The 14747-nt window shown below is 36.5% G+C and overlaps 1 protein-coding gene across 1 annotated transcript in view; it reads right to left on the bottom strand.

Annotated features, from left to right (window-relative positions):
- The window catches only part of LOC126247999 (protocadherin-like wing polarity protein stan), a 368259-nt gene that overhangs the window by 74644 nt on the left and 278868 nt on the right, over positions 1–14747 (bottom strand). The window contains exons 33-35 of the mRNA XM_049948622.1: positions 9628–9846; positions 9132–9352; positions 4260–4406 (exon numbers count right to left, since the gene is read on the bottom strand). Of these exons, the coding sequence (XP_049804579.1) occupies positions 4260–4406; positions 9132–9352; positions 9628–9846 (587 nt within the window). The remainder of the gene's footprint in view (positions 1–4259; positions 4407–9131; positions 9353–9627; positions 9847–14747) is intronic.

Genomic DNA, 14747 nt, shown 5'->3' with positions numbered 1-14747 from the left:
TTATGAGCAATATCCTAATATACTTATTTCTATTACAGGACTGTTGCATACATTATTATCCATGTTAAAAACAAGTTATATGGGCATTTATGGGTAAGCCATTACTTGAGCTGTTTTTTTAAGTATCTCCTGTCAACAACTTAAGATTATTTGGTAACAAATAGCAGCTCCTTTGTCATGAGGGCTTTTTGCTGTTTAAGTTAATCGTCTGTTAAATCTATAAAAGTTAGATTTATACCTTCTATAATGGTTGTGAATTTCCATGTTCCTGTTTATGACCTTTGTGTGTTCTTTCACTTGCACAACTGTTTCTAGCATGTACACCGCATTAAATATGAGAATACTGATTCTACTGAATAGGCATTTACCAGATGTTCCTCGTTTCAGTTTTGCTATGATCCTCGAGGCTCTCTCCTGCAGTATGAAAACTGATTTCATATTAGTGTAGCGCATCCAACTCCACAGAACTGCTTCACAAGACAAGAAAGAGTATACTAATCCAAAATATACTGTTCTTGGGGTTTCAGAATTAAAGTATTTTGAATGATTTTTATATCTTTTGTTGTGGTTACGTTGCCTCTCCACTTACTCTTCTCTTCCTCCTCAATTTTACAGTCCTTCATATCTCATTTCTTATTAACTGAGTCAATGTTGCTACCCATTCATTGTGTTCACATTTATATGTTTTTTATTTATAGAAAGGAAGGTTAAAAAGTTTGCTTAACATAGTAATAAATGATAGTAGTTCACTAATGACCCAAAAAATGAAGAATAAATTTGAAAATTTGTAAAACAGAGGTGATATCTGACTTTTTTAAAAGCTCAACAGAAATAAGAAACAGGTTGAAGAAGAATAATATGCCTAGAGCCAGTTTTACATCTGATTTGGTGGCCTCAACCACATGGGTGGTCAACTGTAAGTGAAAAATGCCTAATAAGTGTGACACATTTATGTGTGTATGTTGTGTGTTTGTTTTATTATGTTGCAGAAGTGGGAGCAATGTAATGCAGTAGTACAGTGATGAGAAGGTGGTTTGAAACAAAGCAGAACCCAGGGCCGCAGGGAATAAACAACTGCGCAGTCGTCGACACCAGCATCAGCAGGCGGCTGCAATTAATAAAGTAACTTGATTGTTAAAGGTGGGGGAGAATATTGTTCATTTACTTGGAAAATTGTTTTGAATGAAATTAACATAAGGCTTATGGTCAGTGCGGTCTTAGCTACAGAGATGGGTAGTTCAGTTTTGGATAAAGAGTCAATCATTTGGAAGTAGTGGTCAACTGGGAGTTGGCTGGAGGAATTGTGGCAGTGCACCAATGATTTGTTTAAGTCAACATTGTTCATCCGGTAAGTCTTCTGAGATGTGTGTCTCACTGATTAGTAAGGAACTGAAGTTTCAGCCTATCAGTGTAGTGCAGTATAGAGGCTTTTTTGTGAGAGAATTTGTTTACATGGGTGCGTATTGGAAGCTGAGCATTGGGATTTGAATCTGCCAAAGGTTAATTTGAGGATAACTTGATGTGATTTATTTCAGTAATACTGGATGCACTGCAACTGCTGTCGGCCGGTCACTTAATGTTGATCGAGTCATAACTTTTGTGTATATTGTGGTGTAATTGTGGCTTTGGGGCAATGTGCGAGACTGTGGCTCCATTGCATGGGTAGGTAATTTTTTTGACAGACACTACAAGCAAGTGGGCAGAACGTTACATGGAAATAGCAGCTGGTGACTGATTTAGTCTGCAACTCGGATTTCAAGGTTTAATTTTGTCCTTATGGGAATTGAACAAATAATGTTGGAACCATTTGGCTGAGAAAAACAGTTGGCCCATTCATTTTGAATAGAAAGTTACTAGTGACTTAAATTAGCATCTTTAGTTTGTGAGATATATTGGTCCAATGCCTGAAGTAACTCTGTAGCTTAGCCTGTTAAATGTTCGAGCTTAAGTGGCGATGGCCTTTAGTGGTGAAAGGGAAATAAAACACTGTTGTTTAAAGAAGAAATTACATCCCAACTTAAAATAAATTGTAACCACCTACTGTCAAATAAAACACTGTTGTTTAAAAAAGAAATTACATCCCAACTTAAAATAAATTGTAACCACCTACTGTCTTGACATAAAGAAAGGAAAATAAATGATCAAGGACAGTAGTAATTTTAAGAAAGAGAATATTATGAAAAGAAAAATCAGAGTGGTTTACAAATAGAAATAATTTACAAATAAGGGTCCAAAAAGTAATATGAAGTAATTCTGATGGATAGAGCAGGAATAATCTTAGTATGTTTGAACAGTTAAAGTAACAAAACATTCCGTACTGGTAGTAAAGGAAGATCTTATCAATGGTAAGTCTAGCAAGGGTTTATTGCTGATTTGTAAATACATTCATTGCTACCTTTAATGAGAAGGTTTGTACTCTTTAAATGAGAATATTTAACCTTGAATTGCTGTATGAACAATATCAGGCTTGCTTTTTTTTGGAGGACATTACATTAATGGTACAGGATTTTGTGAGTATTTAATCCAAGGGTCGATGAGGTATATGAAGTGAATCAACAGCAATACAATCCTGAGAGATTTAAAAATATGTGGTTGACCGCCATTTAAGTTTGACTTACACTGAATTACAGAATTACTAGGTATTCAGATATCTCGTCCCAAGATGGGCTTTCTGTAGGAAACTAATATTATTTAGGCAACAGAGTCTTATTATACTGATGATGGAAAGTTGCATTAACAAATTACATTATTGTCAAATTATTATTTCATTTGTTTGGATGATATGATTATACGAGAGGTATTCTGCACAGCATCTGGTTATAAGTGACTAGACTAGTTATGAGCAGATTAATTTTTCAATCATATGTTCTTATCCTTGAATAGTTTTGCGAAGTTATCAGATGAACCATGTATGTTTTGTAAGCATAATATGTGAGTAATTAACCTTGAAAGTTGAGCATAGAAAAGGCTGAAGTCAAAGTAACCACAGTCCTTGAAACAGTTGGACTGTAGGAGAGATCACATGACAAGATCCTGTGATCTGCTAAAAGAAAAGCAGTCAGTACAGACTTAGCATTTCGCTCTTATGCAAACATTATGATGGCGCACTACATTCATTGTTGGCATGGCTAACTCTTACGTGCAGCACTGTATGATTGCAGATGCCTCAAGTAACACAATCTTTGAACTGAATAATTTTATCTCATCACAACATCTTGTAAAGATCTATTACCTGTGATTAACGTTGGTTCTCTGGGTGAAACAGAGCCATGTGAGTAATCCAAGACACAACAAGAGATACCAATAATGTTTCGTGCTGAAACGCTACATCTGGTGTAGACAATTTGTTCCGTTATATTATGCATTATTAAGGTGGAAGTTCTTGCCAAATGTAGTGTTTGTGATCCCATCATTGAATATTGGTTGTACTACACTCAGTAGAAGTGTTGTCTGATGAAGATTTATGGCTATCATACTACAATACACATAGCTTGCTAGTGTATAGTCTTCGTAGCTGTGTGTTATAATACTGATTCTATAACAAATAAAATGAAGAGTAGCACATATTCAGCTGACTCCTTAGTAAGGCCAGTGACCAAAAGACGTACATTGATATTTAGACAAATTTACATAAGTCCAAGTACAGTGTTGCTCACATGGATAGCGATTCATTTGCTAATTCAAAAACAGGACAGTACAAAAGGTAAAATTACTCCAAACCGTCTGTCAGAAGACACTAAGTGTGCCACCAAGGTTAACATGAAATTAATTTTGTCTATCTCGAAGACCCATATTACTGTTCTTGAGATACAGATTGACACAATATGTAGGTCATAAGCAACATATTGTATACACACAAGTATTAAATAGATTGTACAATTATTGTCAGACAATGTTAAAATATCCAAAGTCTGAAATTTACAGCCATCATAAAAACAAAGGAATTTATTCTTATTTCTACCCTAATACTTTAAATTTCTTTTTATCCTTGATCTGTTTCTTTCAGATTGTTTCATACTTCACATACCCAGTATCATCTGTTTTTGAACTGTCACTATTATAAAAAAAAATTTCTTCTGTAAGTTTACCTTATGTGTTGCAGGAAGCACGTATTTCTTTCAGTGTGATGTTCTCTGGCAATTATCAATTTTTCTTTGCATAATCAAGTTTATCTAATAACTTAGTAAGCACAGGAAAATATGAATATTTCTTTTGTAGTAGCATAGTCTTATGAGATCTTATGAATGTACAAAAATTACCGTAAATTTCCAAATCCAAGAACATGGTCCTTCAAAGTAAATGCAGCACGAATAGAAAGCATCAAAATACCCACGTTGCATGTGACAAAAACACAAATAGGTCCAATCTGACTCCATATAACAGATTCATACAGAGACAGCCAGCAACTGAAAATTTAAAAGTATACACACAGTCATTGTAGTACTATTGTCCTGATAACAAAGAACTAATTAATTAAGAAGTCAACAGCACTTCAATTTTGACAAAATTGAAAGACAAACAACAGAATTTAGCACTTAACGTAGATCAGATACTAATATACCTATAGTTCAAGTAGATCAAATTTATAAAGGTAACTGTTACTCAATGCATGGACAGTACTCAATTATTACAGAATAAAATTTAATTAGTAAACTAGAACACACATAAAAATAGAGTAACTTAAACTGCAAGTTTCACAACACAAGCAATAACTACTTAGGTGAAGAAAATTTCAAGTTGTGATGGTCAAAAGTCTTTGAAAAAATCACATTTTATAATGAATTAAATTGTGAAAGAAGATAAAGCAAAAACATATTGCATGGAGAAATCAAACCAAGAAAAATATTTTATTTAATATAAGAGATTGAAAGCTAAAGACCATCAAACATCTTTTATTGCTCGCTGTACCCAAATGTATTTTTAACAATTATTTTATAATGCTGGGATTCAACTCAATGGGACTTGCACAAAGTCCTTTGAAACACCAAAATGATATGATTCTATAATTTCAACACTAGTAGCCTAGTCCGAAGAAGTGGATGTAAATATGGAACTATAACTAGAGCTGGGTAATTACAACAGCAAACGGTGAGCTACTGAAGGAGGAGATGGGCTAGCACCACAACAGGATGACCATAAACAGTGAGGGCAGGGCAGAGGCCACAGATACACAATGGTATTGTGGCCATACCTGCCATAGGCCCATGCGATGTGGGAAGTCCATCACCTGCCTGTTACTGTATATGGGCTAACACAGCAGAGAATGCATGGTACGTGCTACCTCCACTATTCAACAGATTGTGCAATTAGTTTCACTTGGGCTTGGATTCAATATGAATATATATTGTGTACTGATGTCAGTTAATGTGAATACATTTCTTACTCATTTCTGGTAGTTTATGCTTCAGACTCTCATAATGCTTATGATAACAAACAGTATGAATGTTTAGGAAGTGCAGACCACTTGATTATCCCTGTTGAGTACTCTGTTCACGTTAATAAATATGATAGCTCACTAGAAAATATAGAAGAAAATCTAGGGCACCATATACAAAACTGTCTCACCAAGGAATAATAAAAACATATAACTAAGACAGTAAATAGCTTCTCATGTCACCAGTGACTACCACAATCCAAGCTTTGTGATATCTTCATTAATACACCACAAAATTTTGACATAACAATAACTTTGGGAGCCATATAGAACCCATCTCTGAACTGTGCTGAGTTCATTAGTCTCTGAGTAGATGATTAATTGTACTGATATAAGAATGATGTTTTCATTCTTTACACACCCTTGTTTCCTAACTTTTTTTGTTCTTTAACATCTAATTTTTCTCTCGTGACTTCAGGCGACATACTCCCTTAATCTTCTTCCCCACCTCCTACAACTAGACCTCAACATCTCTGGTTTGTAAAGGTCATGACAGATTAAAGCTCTAGGCTAGATCATGGCTTAAACTGCAGAACTGTTGCCTTTTGGAGAGTATTGTTCTTATTGATTGAGTTGTTCAAGCATGACTCACGACACAGCATCACAACTTCGATTCTGCAAATGTATCTACACAATGTTTCAAAGACTTTGCATCAAATGTCTAGGACTGATAGATTACATTATGAAGGACAACTTTTGTAAGAAGCAAAATGTTTGCTGATGCTTCCTGGTGACACTAGGCATCCTTTAGTATTTATCAGTACCGGGAAGATCAGATTTCACCGAACTAGCGTGGTCTGTTAACCAGATGTGCTGCATATTACCTACCCCAGTACATTGATAGCAATTTCCAACAGGAAATCCTTAAGAATGAGTGTCTCTAAGCAGTGAAAGACATTTTAGAAGTGAATCAGGAACTTTAATCTTGCTGAGCCAGCCCTCTCTCAAATCGAACAGACACATAAGGCACATGCACGCAAAGACTGCCTATGCTCTGCCACTTCTCAGGCACACAATCAATATAAAGGAACACCTAGTGTCGTCGTAAAGTGTTCGTGAATATTTTTTCTCTAGCAAAAGTTGTTCTCCATGAAGCAATCTTTCACTCCTAGATGTTTGATGCAAAGACTTTGAAACACACAGTATATTCTACTTTCCAAATGTCACAGATACTTATCCACAACTTTATTTCTGCTTAGAGCATCATTCAGTGCCATATCCAAGAGAACTTTGAAATTCAGAAAGTAGGTGGTACAGGGTACAGCCAAAATCAAAGCTGTAAACACACAATGTGAGTCTTGCTTGGATAATCAGTTGTTTAGAGCACTACCTGTGAAAAGTATGTGTCTAGTTTGACTTGTGCTCAAGCAAACAATTTTAATTTATAAGTAAATTTCACAAAAGAGCAGTGACAATATCGGGACTTAGAGATTATATCCTGTGTACAATGTTTTGATGTATGTCCCTCTCATAGGCTGCAACCTCCAGCAAGTTAAGTGTCTTGAAGAATAAAACCCACTTCAGATCAGATTTAGTCAACACTAATTACTGTTTTAGGGCTGTCTGTTCCTACCTCCAAGCTGCGGCCCAACACCAATAAAATTTCCTCATGATGACTGGAATCAAGGAAAGAATGGAGCTCACTGTTGCAGAAATGCGTACAATGTAATTGTCTCCAATATCATTCACTCATGAAAGTTTCCCTTATTCATACTAGAGACTTGCTATCAGTATAAAATGACAATTGATGATGTGGCAGTTTGCATTACTAAACACAATGTACTGCAGTACAGAGATGAAAGTGAACAAAGGAAACATGTTTGTAATAAACATTACAACTTTAGTTTGTATGCCTTAATAGTACAATAAACCAGTACATCAAAAACACAAGAATTCTCAAGATACTGTCAACGTCCATGTGAAAAATGCTTATTGCCCAATACAAAGAGCTACCCTGGCTAAAACAGTTCCTCTGACATGGTCATAACTCATTTCTTTGCCAATTATTGCTTAACTGACTTTGTGGTCAGAATCTCTTGGCACTGCCGCTGACAAGAAATTACCCCCTGCCATTCCATTTATAAGTGAAGTAAACCCAGCAGTCAAATTTCCATGTCTTATAGTCTGCTACAGCTTTTTTATCAATTAAGAAATCACATCTGTGCAGACAACTATAAAGGAAAGTAATAAATTAATAGGTAAGCTGTCATCAAACCCAAGGTTTGTCTGAACACCACAGTTCTTTAGTAGGCATGATCCTATTGGAGGTTGTGTGCCATTACCTTCCTGCAATCTTCCGTACTGACTTACCCAGCCAGTCAAAGGCAAATTGTTTAGTACTGCCAATATGCATGCCTAACAGGTAAACATGGAAACATTACCCTAGTTTTTAGAAATATTAGTTCCTTCCTTGAGAAGATACAGGGTGACAATCATTGAACTATATGAAATAAAATCGTCATAACTTCTGAACAGTTTGTGTTAGAACATTCAAACTGCAAGGTTGCCTGTGAGGCATGGCGGTAATTAATATGCACAGACATGGTTTGGTTTAGTGACAAAGTCCACTTTCATTTGGATGGGTTTGTCAATAAACGAAACTGGCACATGTGGGGGCTTGTGAGTCTGCATTTCATGACCGAGAAGTCTCCCCACCCTCAACGGCTGACTGTGTGGTTTGCGATGTACAGTCACGGAATAAGTGGTGTGATATTCCTTGATGGCATTGTGACTACCAACTGATACATGAATGTTTTGGAAGATGATTTCATCCGCATTATCCAAAGTGACTCTCATTTCAACAAGATGTGGTTCATGCAAGGCGGAGCGCGACCCCATCGAAGAAGGAGAGTGTCTGTTGTCCTGGAGGAGCCCTTTGGGGACCGCATTCTGTCTCTGAGGTACACAGATACACAGAGGCCATTGGCATGGTCCTCAGCTGGCTGCCATATCCTCGCAGAATTTCACTATTAATCTGTGCCACATCATTGCCAATGATGGCAGGCATTTTGAACATGTCATAACTTAAATCCAAACATCTGTAAGACTTTCGCATGTTAAATAAAGTGCGTGCACATTTTAGTTTGTAACTAATTTACGTTGTTTTCTTTTTTCCTATAGTTCAATAATTGGCACCTTGTAAGTTGGGGTCAAGTCAATCAAACTCCAAGGATGAGAGGGCCTACTGTTAATTTTGGGTTCCTCTCAACCTTCAATCTGAGTGAAATGCCTTTCTTTTTAAACTCTCCCAACATGTCCTCCTCTCTTCCCTGGAGAAGGAGCTAACACTTCTGAAAGCTAGGGTAATATAGTCACTTACTTCTATACACGTCTACTGACATGACTCAACATTTTGCATTCTGAAGGTAAGAACTGGCCAGAAACTCTGTTTCATAACTTATTGGTTTTCTCAACTGAATTTTCCCTTGATACAAGTACCTATAGATACAGGTATGCATATATCCAGTCTAAGTTGTGACATTAGGTTACATATATACAACACAAATACTCAGTTAAGATGTGAAGTATCAGTCTCAAAACGGCAGGAACATACAAGTATAAAAGTTCATCTGCATTACCTTTGTGATTCCCCATCAAATTTATGTAATTAGATTCAAGTAACAACAGTAATTATTTGAATAGATTTATTAAGTTTTGTGTGAAGGCAGCAAATGTTAAAGAGGCAGTAAGTACTTACAAATAAATATTTCCATACTGATCAGCTCTTACACCAATCGATAACCCAACAATAACAGCTGGTAATCCATAACCAATGCTATAATAAAATCGCATTTGCCCATGATTTACATCACGCATCTCAGTGAGCATTCGATATAAATGCAGTGAATCTACTAATGTCCAGCTAAAAGCAGTCAGCCACAGGTAATGCAGTGACATTGCAATCAATTTACAGGGCACCTGAAAACAACAAGTGTGAGAAATTATAAGACCAATGATTTGGTGTTCCACACATTTAATTTATTATACGAGAATTACTTTTTATAATCTTAATTTGAAAAGAGAGCGCCCCTCCCCTCCCCCAATTGCCTACATTAAGATTAGTCTTTACACTTTTAGATCTTTCAATACAAAAGCAGTTCAAAACCATTCAGGGCTCTCTCTTATATTTTGATTACATTATTTTTATGCTAGAAAAATGCAAAAACTGTACAGAAAGAAATTTACATACTGACCTCATTCTGCACTATGGTTCGGCGTGCTTTTAATGCTACAAAGAATAAAAGTTCTGCCAAAAACACACAAAGTATCAAATTTTGATGAATTGAGTTGGAATTTGTTGCCACACCACGAAGTAGGGATAATGTAATTAATGACACAAGAAGAATCATTAAAGAAAGGCAGAACCCCGTATAAGTTGCAATATCTTCTCCAATAGATGGTTCAGGTACATACTGCAAAAAAAGAAAAACAACTTAAATGGAAACAAGTACAATAACAGTGGTACACTGAAACACAACTAGCATACAATGCCAATTATTTAAAAAAAAATAAGACCACTGTTGAGACAATCAGCTAGTCCTTTAACATCATATTTTATTCTCTGTGTAAAAGTATAAGCCACTAGCACTAATTTTTTATTAAAAATAATAGATGTATTCGGGCCTTGAACATTACATTTGGATATTGTTAGGGGTTATGATTATTTTTATGAGTTGCAGAGTATTCACAAAGGTATAGTGTCGTGGCTGCCAGGAATCATCTTGTAGAATGAAATACAGATACACATCATTGTTAATAGGATCTTAACAATGTAAGATTATTTCGAGAGTTGACACAAAGAACCTGGACCTTAACACCATAAGTAGAAAAGTTCATTGATAAAATCTTGATTTATGTTTATGCTTTCAGCTACCTTCATTCTGGTTGCAGCAACAGTGGCATAACTATGATGCGGCAGCTGGAGCGTGTGTCCTGGACACAATTTTCTGTGGCACAGATTTGCGACAGGTGGAAACAATGAGGAAGGGTAAAAGAAAAGAAGATGGAGAGTGAAGATGGAGAGACAGGAAGAGAAGGAGGAGGAGGAGGAGGAGGAGGAGGAGGAGGAGAAGCAGGAGGAGGAGGAGGAGGAGGAAAGGAATGGACAGGTTGTCACTTAAATGTGAGGGGGATAAGATAAGTAAAAGAAAATCATGCAGTTCAGATTGGACTATGTTGACCAACAAACTCACGTCTCCCACGTATGGAGACACTTATTTCTTGTTTTTAATTTCTAGATGGAGCAACCCTTAGTGCACCAAATGAGCCAAGGTAACAAAAGTATAAAGAGTATATCTGCATTTGTTATTTTGTTAGTTACAGATTTGCACTGGTTGGCAATGAAAAAGTTATCACAACATTGTTACAAGTAATGTGACTTTGACTGTATGTTGTTCGATGCTTTGAATTGTGCCATACAAAAACCAATTATATCAATTTGTACCTTTTACGTCATTTTTAAAGTAATGTTGAGATCGATAAACAAATAAACAGAATAAGTAGCAAAGTGAATTAAATGGGGGAGGGGGAGGGGGGGGGGGGGGAGATGTCAGCAGGAGGCAAGTGGGGGCCAATGCATAGCAACCACCAATATTCTATGCAATGAAGTTTGTGTACAGTCTTATATTGCAGGTGCCCTCTTCAGTTTCAAAGGTGGAGATGGATTGCAAAGTTTTATGTCATTTAGTACAAAAGTGCCCTAGTTATGCAAGCTTTCTTTTCAAATTTTGTGTCATATAATGAACTGATGTTCTTCATTACATATGTAATTCCAGTCATATTTAACTCTGGTTATACCTGTGCTACGTAAAACGTAGCGAACTTTGTACTATTTTATCCCGTTTGAAGCTCATTTATAAATGTTACTTAATAATGTGTAAAATTAATTTTTGTTAAAAGCTATATTGGCTATACATATGACTTACTTCAGAAAACGTGTAATATACAAAATTGTTTTGCTCATGTTACTAGCGGCCTGCTTGTGGCGCGCCTACATTATATTTTCTTGGCAGCGTGGCTAGATGCCATACAGTCAGTCTCCTCACACCACACCGGTGTTACTTATGTTTCAATGTTTGACTTTTTGAAGAACATTATGTCTTACATTTTAATTTATGACTTGAGCAACTCAGCTCTTAAATCACTGTACATCTTTGACGATATGTTCTTCATGTAACTACTATTTGTTTTACACTCGTTTACATTAATGTAAACTTTTATTAGATAAGATATTTAATCTGACATATTCATTTTAGGTATATACCTTACCTTCTGATGAAGTCACCCTTAGAGGTGATGAAACCTGATCAAGGTATATAGAAAACCTATGAAACTGGTTGGCAGATTTTTACCTATTTTTCAAAAAGAAGTAAAAGAAAATAATTCCTCACATTCAAAAACTGGTTGAGACAATGATATTACTGCACTTTCAGTGAGGACAAATGTTACAATGACGGTTTTGACATATTTCTTTCGTGTAGAATATTGACATGCATGCAGGAAACTGCTCAATAGAAGGAGTAGTCACACAGTTTTAATTTTCACTTTGAACAAAGTAGTTATGTGATTAATTTTTTGTTATTTGCAGATACACATCTGCTATCCCGGAGCACAACTAAATTCCCATACAATAGTACTTTAACATCCTGCTAGAGGAAGCAAAACAAAACCTGCAGCTCACTAACACTGTAGAGTATTGTGTGTAATTCATTTTCTGTGTTTGAAGGAAAACAACGCACAACTATTCTTGCTGAGCTGGTAGAAGTCTACAGCAACAATGTACCATCATGCGATACAGTGATATGGTGGTGCAGAAGGTTCCAGTTGTCAAACAAGTATGAAAGATGAAGAACAATGTGGCAGACTATCTCTCTGTGAACAACCAGGAATCCCAAGAGAAGTGAAGGCCTTGGTACTTGAAGACTGGCGTATTACAATTGAAGCGATAGTGGAAAAAATTAAAATCAGTCCTCAATATGTTGCACGATGTTTTCAACATGACAGAGATCACCACCTGCTGTGTTCAATGACAACTCAAACTCGTTCAAAAAGAATGTCGAACTGGGACAGCTGTGGAAATGTTGCAGCTGTGTCATGTCAATTTAGAAGACACTTTTAGCTGCCTAATCACAAGCAGTGGAAACATTGGTCCACCATTGCCAAAAAAGGCAAATATTCAACTATAATCAGGCACAGTGATGCGGAGGATACATTTATTTATTTATTTTTCTTTTTCTTTTTTGGGGTGGGGGTTGGGGAGGGGTCAACTGCCATGGTGTGGTGCTAACATATTTTACTTGTAATAGGCAAAGTGTTCAGAAGCTCACTAGTATAATCTCCCGAGAGATTGTCAAGCCAAAGCAACATCCATAGCTGTTACAGGAAGCATTTTTTACTCCTTGCAAATGCTCCAGCTCATTCTGCACATGATGCTGTCACTCATATTCCTTCTTTGGTTTATCAAATTTTTCTTCTCTTTCTCTTTCCTTGGATGAAGAAGAAACCACTGCATTGTAGGCATTTTGAGGATTACTCTCCTTAAACAGCATTCAATGAGTTCTTTCTCTTTCTTTAAATGAAGAAGAAACCATTGCATGTTTAGCGGACTGTGGGTGAAAATGATCACAACCAGTTGGTGGGAGCCATCTTCTTGTGTGTCCGGATGGACTCGGACCCCAGCTGCACTATCAATGATACTTTTTGATGGGTTGGGAGTGATGATGTGGGTAGCTGTAGAAACAAAAACCGTGAACATGAGCAGTTCTCCATTAATTCATTCAACTTGGACAGTCATTCAGGTGCATCCTCATCTCTGGTATGGTTTAGTGTCCTCTTGTAATATTCGATTTTGAAGCAGTTGGCAAGGCAGCGCAGCATGTGAGGCACAGCTGAGAAGGCAGCACACTCAGCTGGTGAATCTGGCACAGTGGGACCTGAGCTGACGGCAGTCAGTGACCGATGCCCATCTGTAGTCTGTAGTCATGTGGCAGTGTGTCAAACTGTAGAAACTTCCTGGATGATGGTCAACATTCCAGTATGTTATTATGCAGAAGCAGTGGTATGGAAGCAGAGTCTTGGGTAGCTCAGATGGTAGAGCACTTGCCTGTGAAAGGCAAAGGTCCCGAGTTCGAGTCTCTGTCCAGCACACAGTTTTAATCTGCCAGGAAGTTTCATATCAGCACACACTCTGCTGCAGAGTGAAAATCTCATTCCAAAAAACTACTTCTCCGAAGAATAATGCTGGTTACAGGAATTTATAAGACTCTCTCTCTATTTTTGAAATAATTTAGTAGTCAAAGAATACTTTTAACTCATAGTATTTTTCAACTTCCACAGAGAAAATATTCAATATTTCCCACATATAAATATTTAAACTCGTGCAAGTCAACCGACTCATCTCACGTCAGATGCGATCAAATACATTTGCAAGCGGTGTATTTTTTACAACCACATAATTTATGAACATGTCTTGCTTCTAGCAAGTCCAACACGTGAAGTACAGGTAACAATTTTTCAACTGGTCTTCTTTTTTCTCTTTACAATAATCAACAATATAAAACACCATAAGATAAATAAACACTCTTTGTTCTTCCAATATGACTTCCACGGCGCGAGCAGCAAACACTTGTTGATGCCATTTGACCGTCGCGTCTACTTTGTGCTCATGACTCCTTTCCAGCCTGCACACACAAACATGTGTCGCGCAGCATGTACGTTCTCTCATACTTATTCATACATATTTTTAAAATATCATGTGTTTGAGATGGTAGAAGGACGAATGGTTCTAGAATTTACGCAGAATTTCTCAAATCACTACATATCCCTCCTCTCAAGCTCGAGCATGAAACATTTTATACATAATCATTATGTACATTAATATTATATATAACAACAATTCTTATTTCAAAAGTATGCATCCCACATTTTTTTATTACCATGCATAACCCTTTTATTTACTATTTAGTTTTTCTTTTTTCATTTTACTTTTATTGTAAAACGGGAGTATTTCACTCAATGTTAGAGTCAATTCTTTTATATCTAGGAGTCGTGAGGCCTAAACCTTTGGGTTTCCAACCATAAGCTCCAGGTGTTCTTGACACTTGAATATTTTACTTTTTATTCTAATTGTTTGTACTGCTTCTTTAGTACGTAATAGTCTCATTAATTATAGACTGTTTGTAGTCCAGAGGAACTCTGGGCAAAGGAACATGTTCTTTTCAGCCCTTGTAAACTCACATAAATCATAATAATGCTAGTGGAATATAGAATTCAAACTTACCAGAATAATTCCCATAAAAATGTATGACTTCTGACA

Source organism: Schistocerca nitens, chromosome 1, assembly GCF_023898315.1.
Source record: "Schistocerca nitens isolate TAMUIC-IGC-003100 chromosome 1, iqSchNite1.1, whole genome shotgun sequence".
In the NCBI taxonomy this organism is placed as follows: Eukaryota; Metazoa; Arthropoda; class Insecta; order Orthoptera; family Acrididae; genus Schistocerca; species Schistocerca nitens.
The sequence above is the reverse complement of the archived record's forward strand: the minus strand, read 5'-3'. Positions and strand labels throughout refer to the sequence as shown.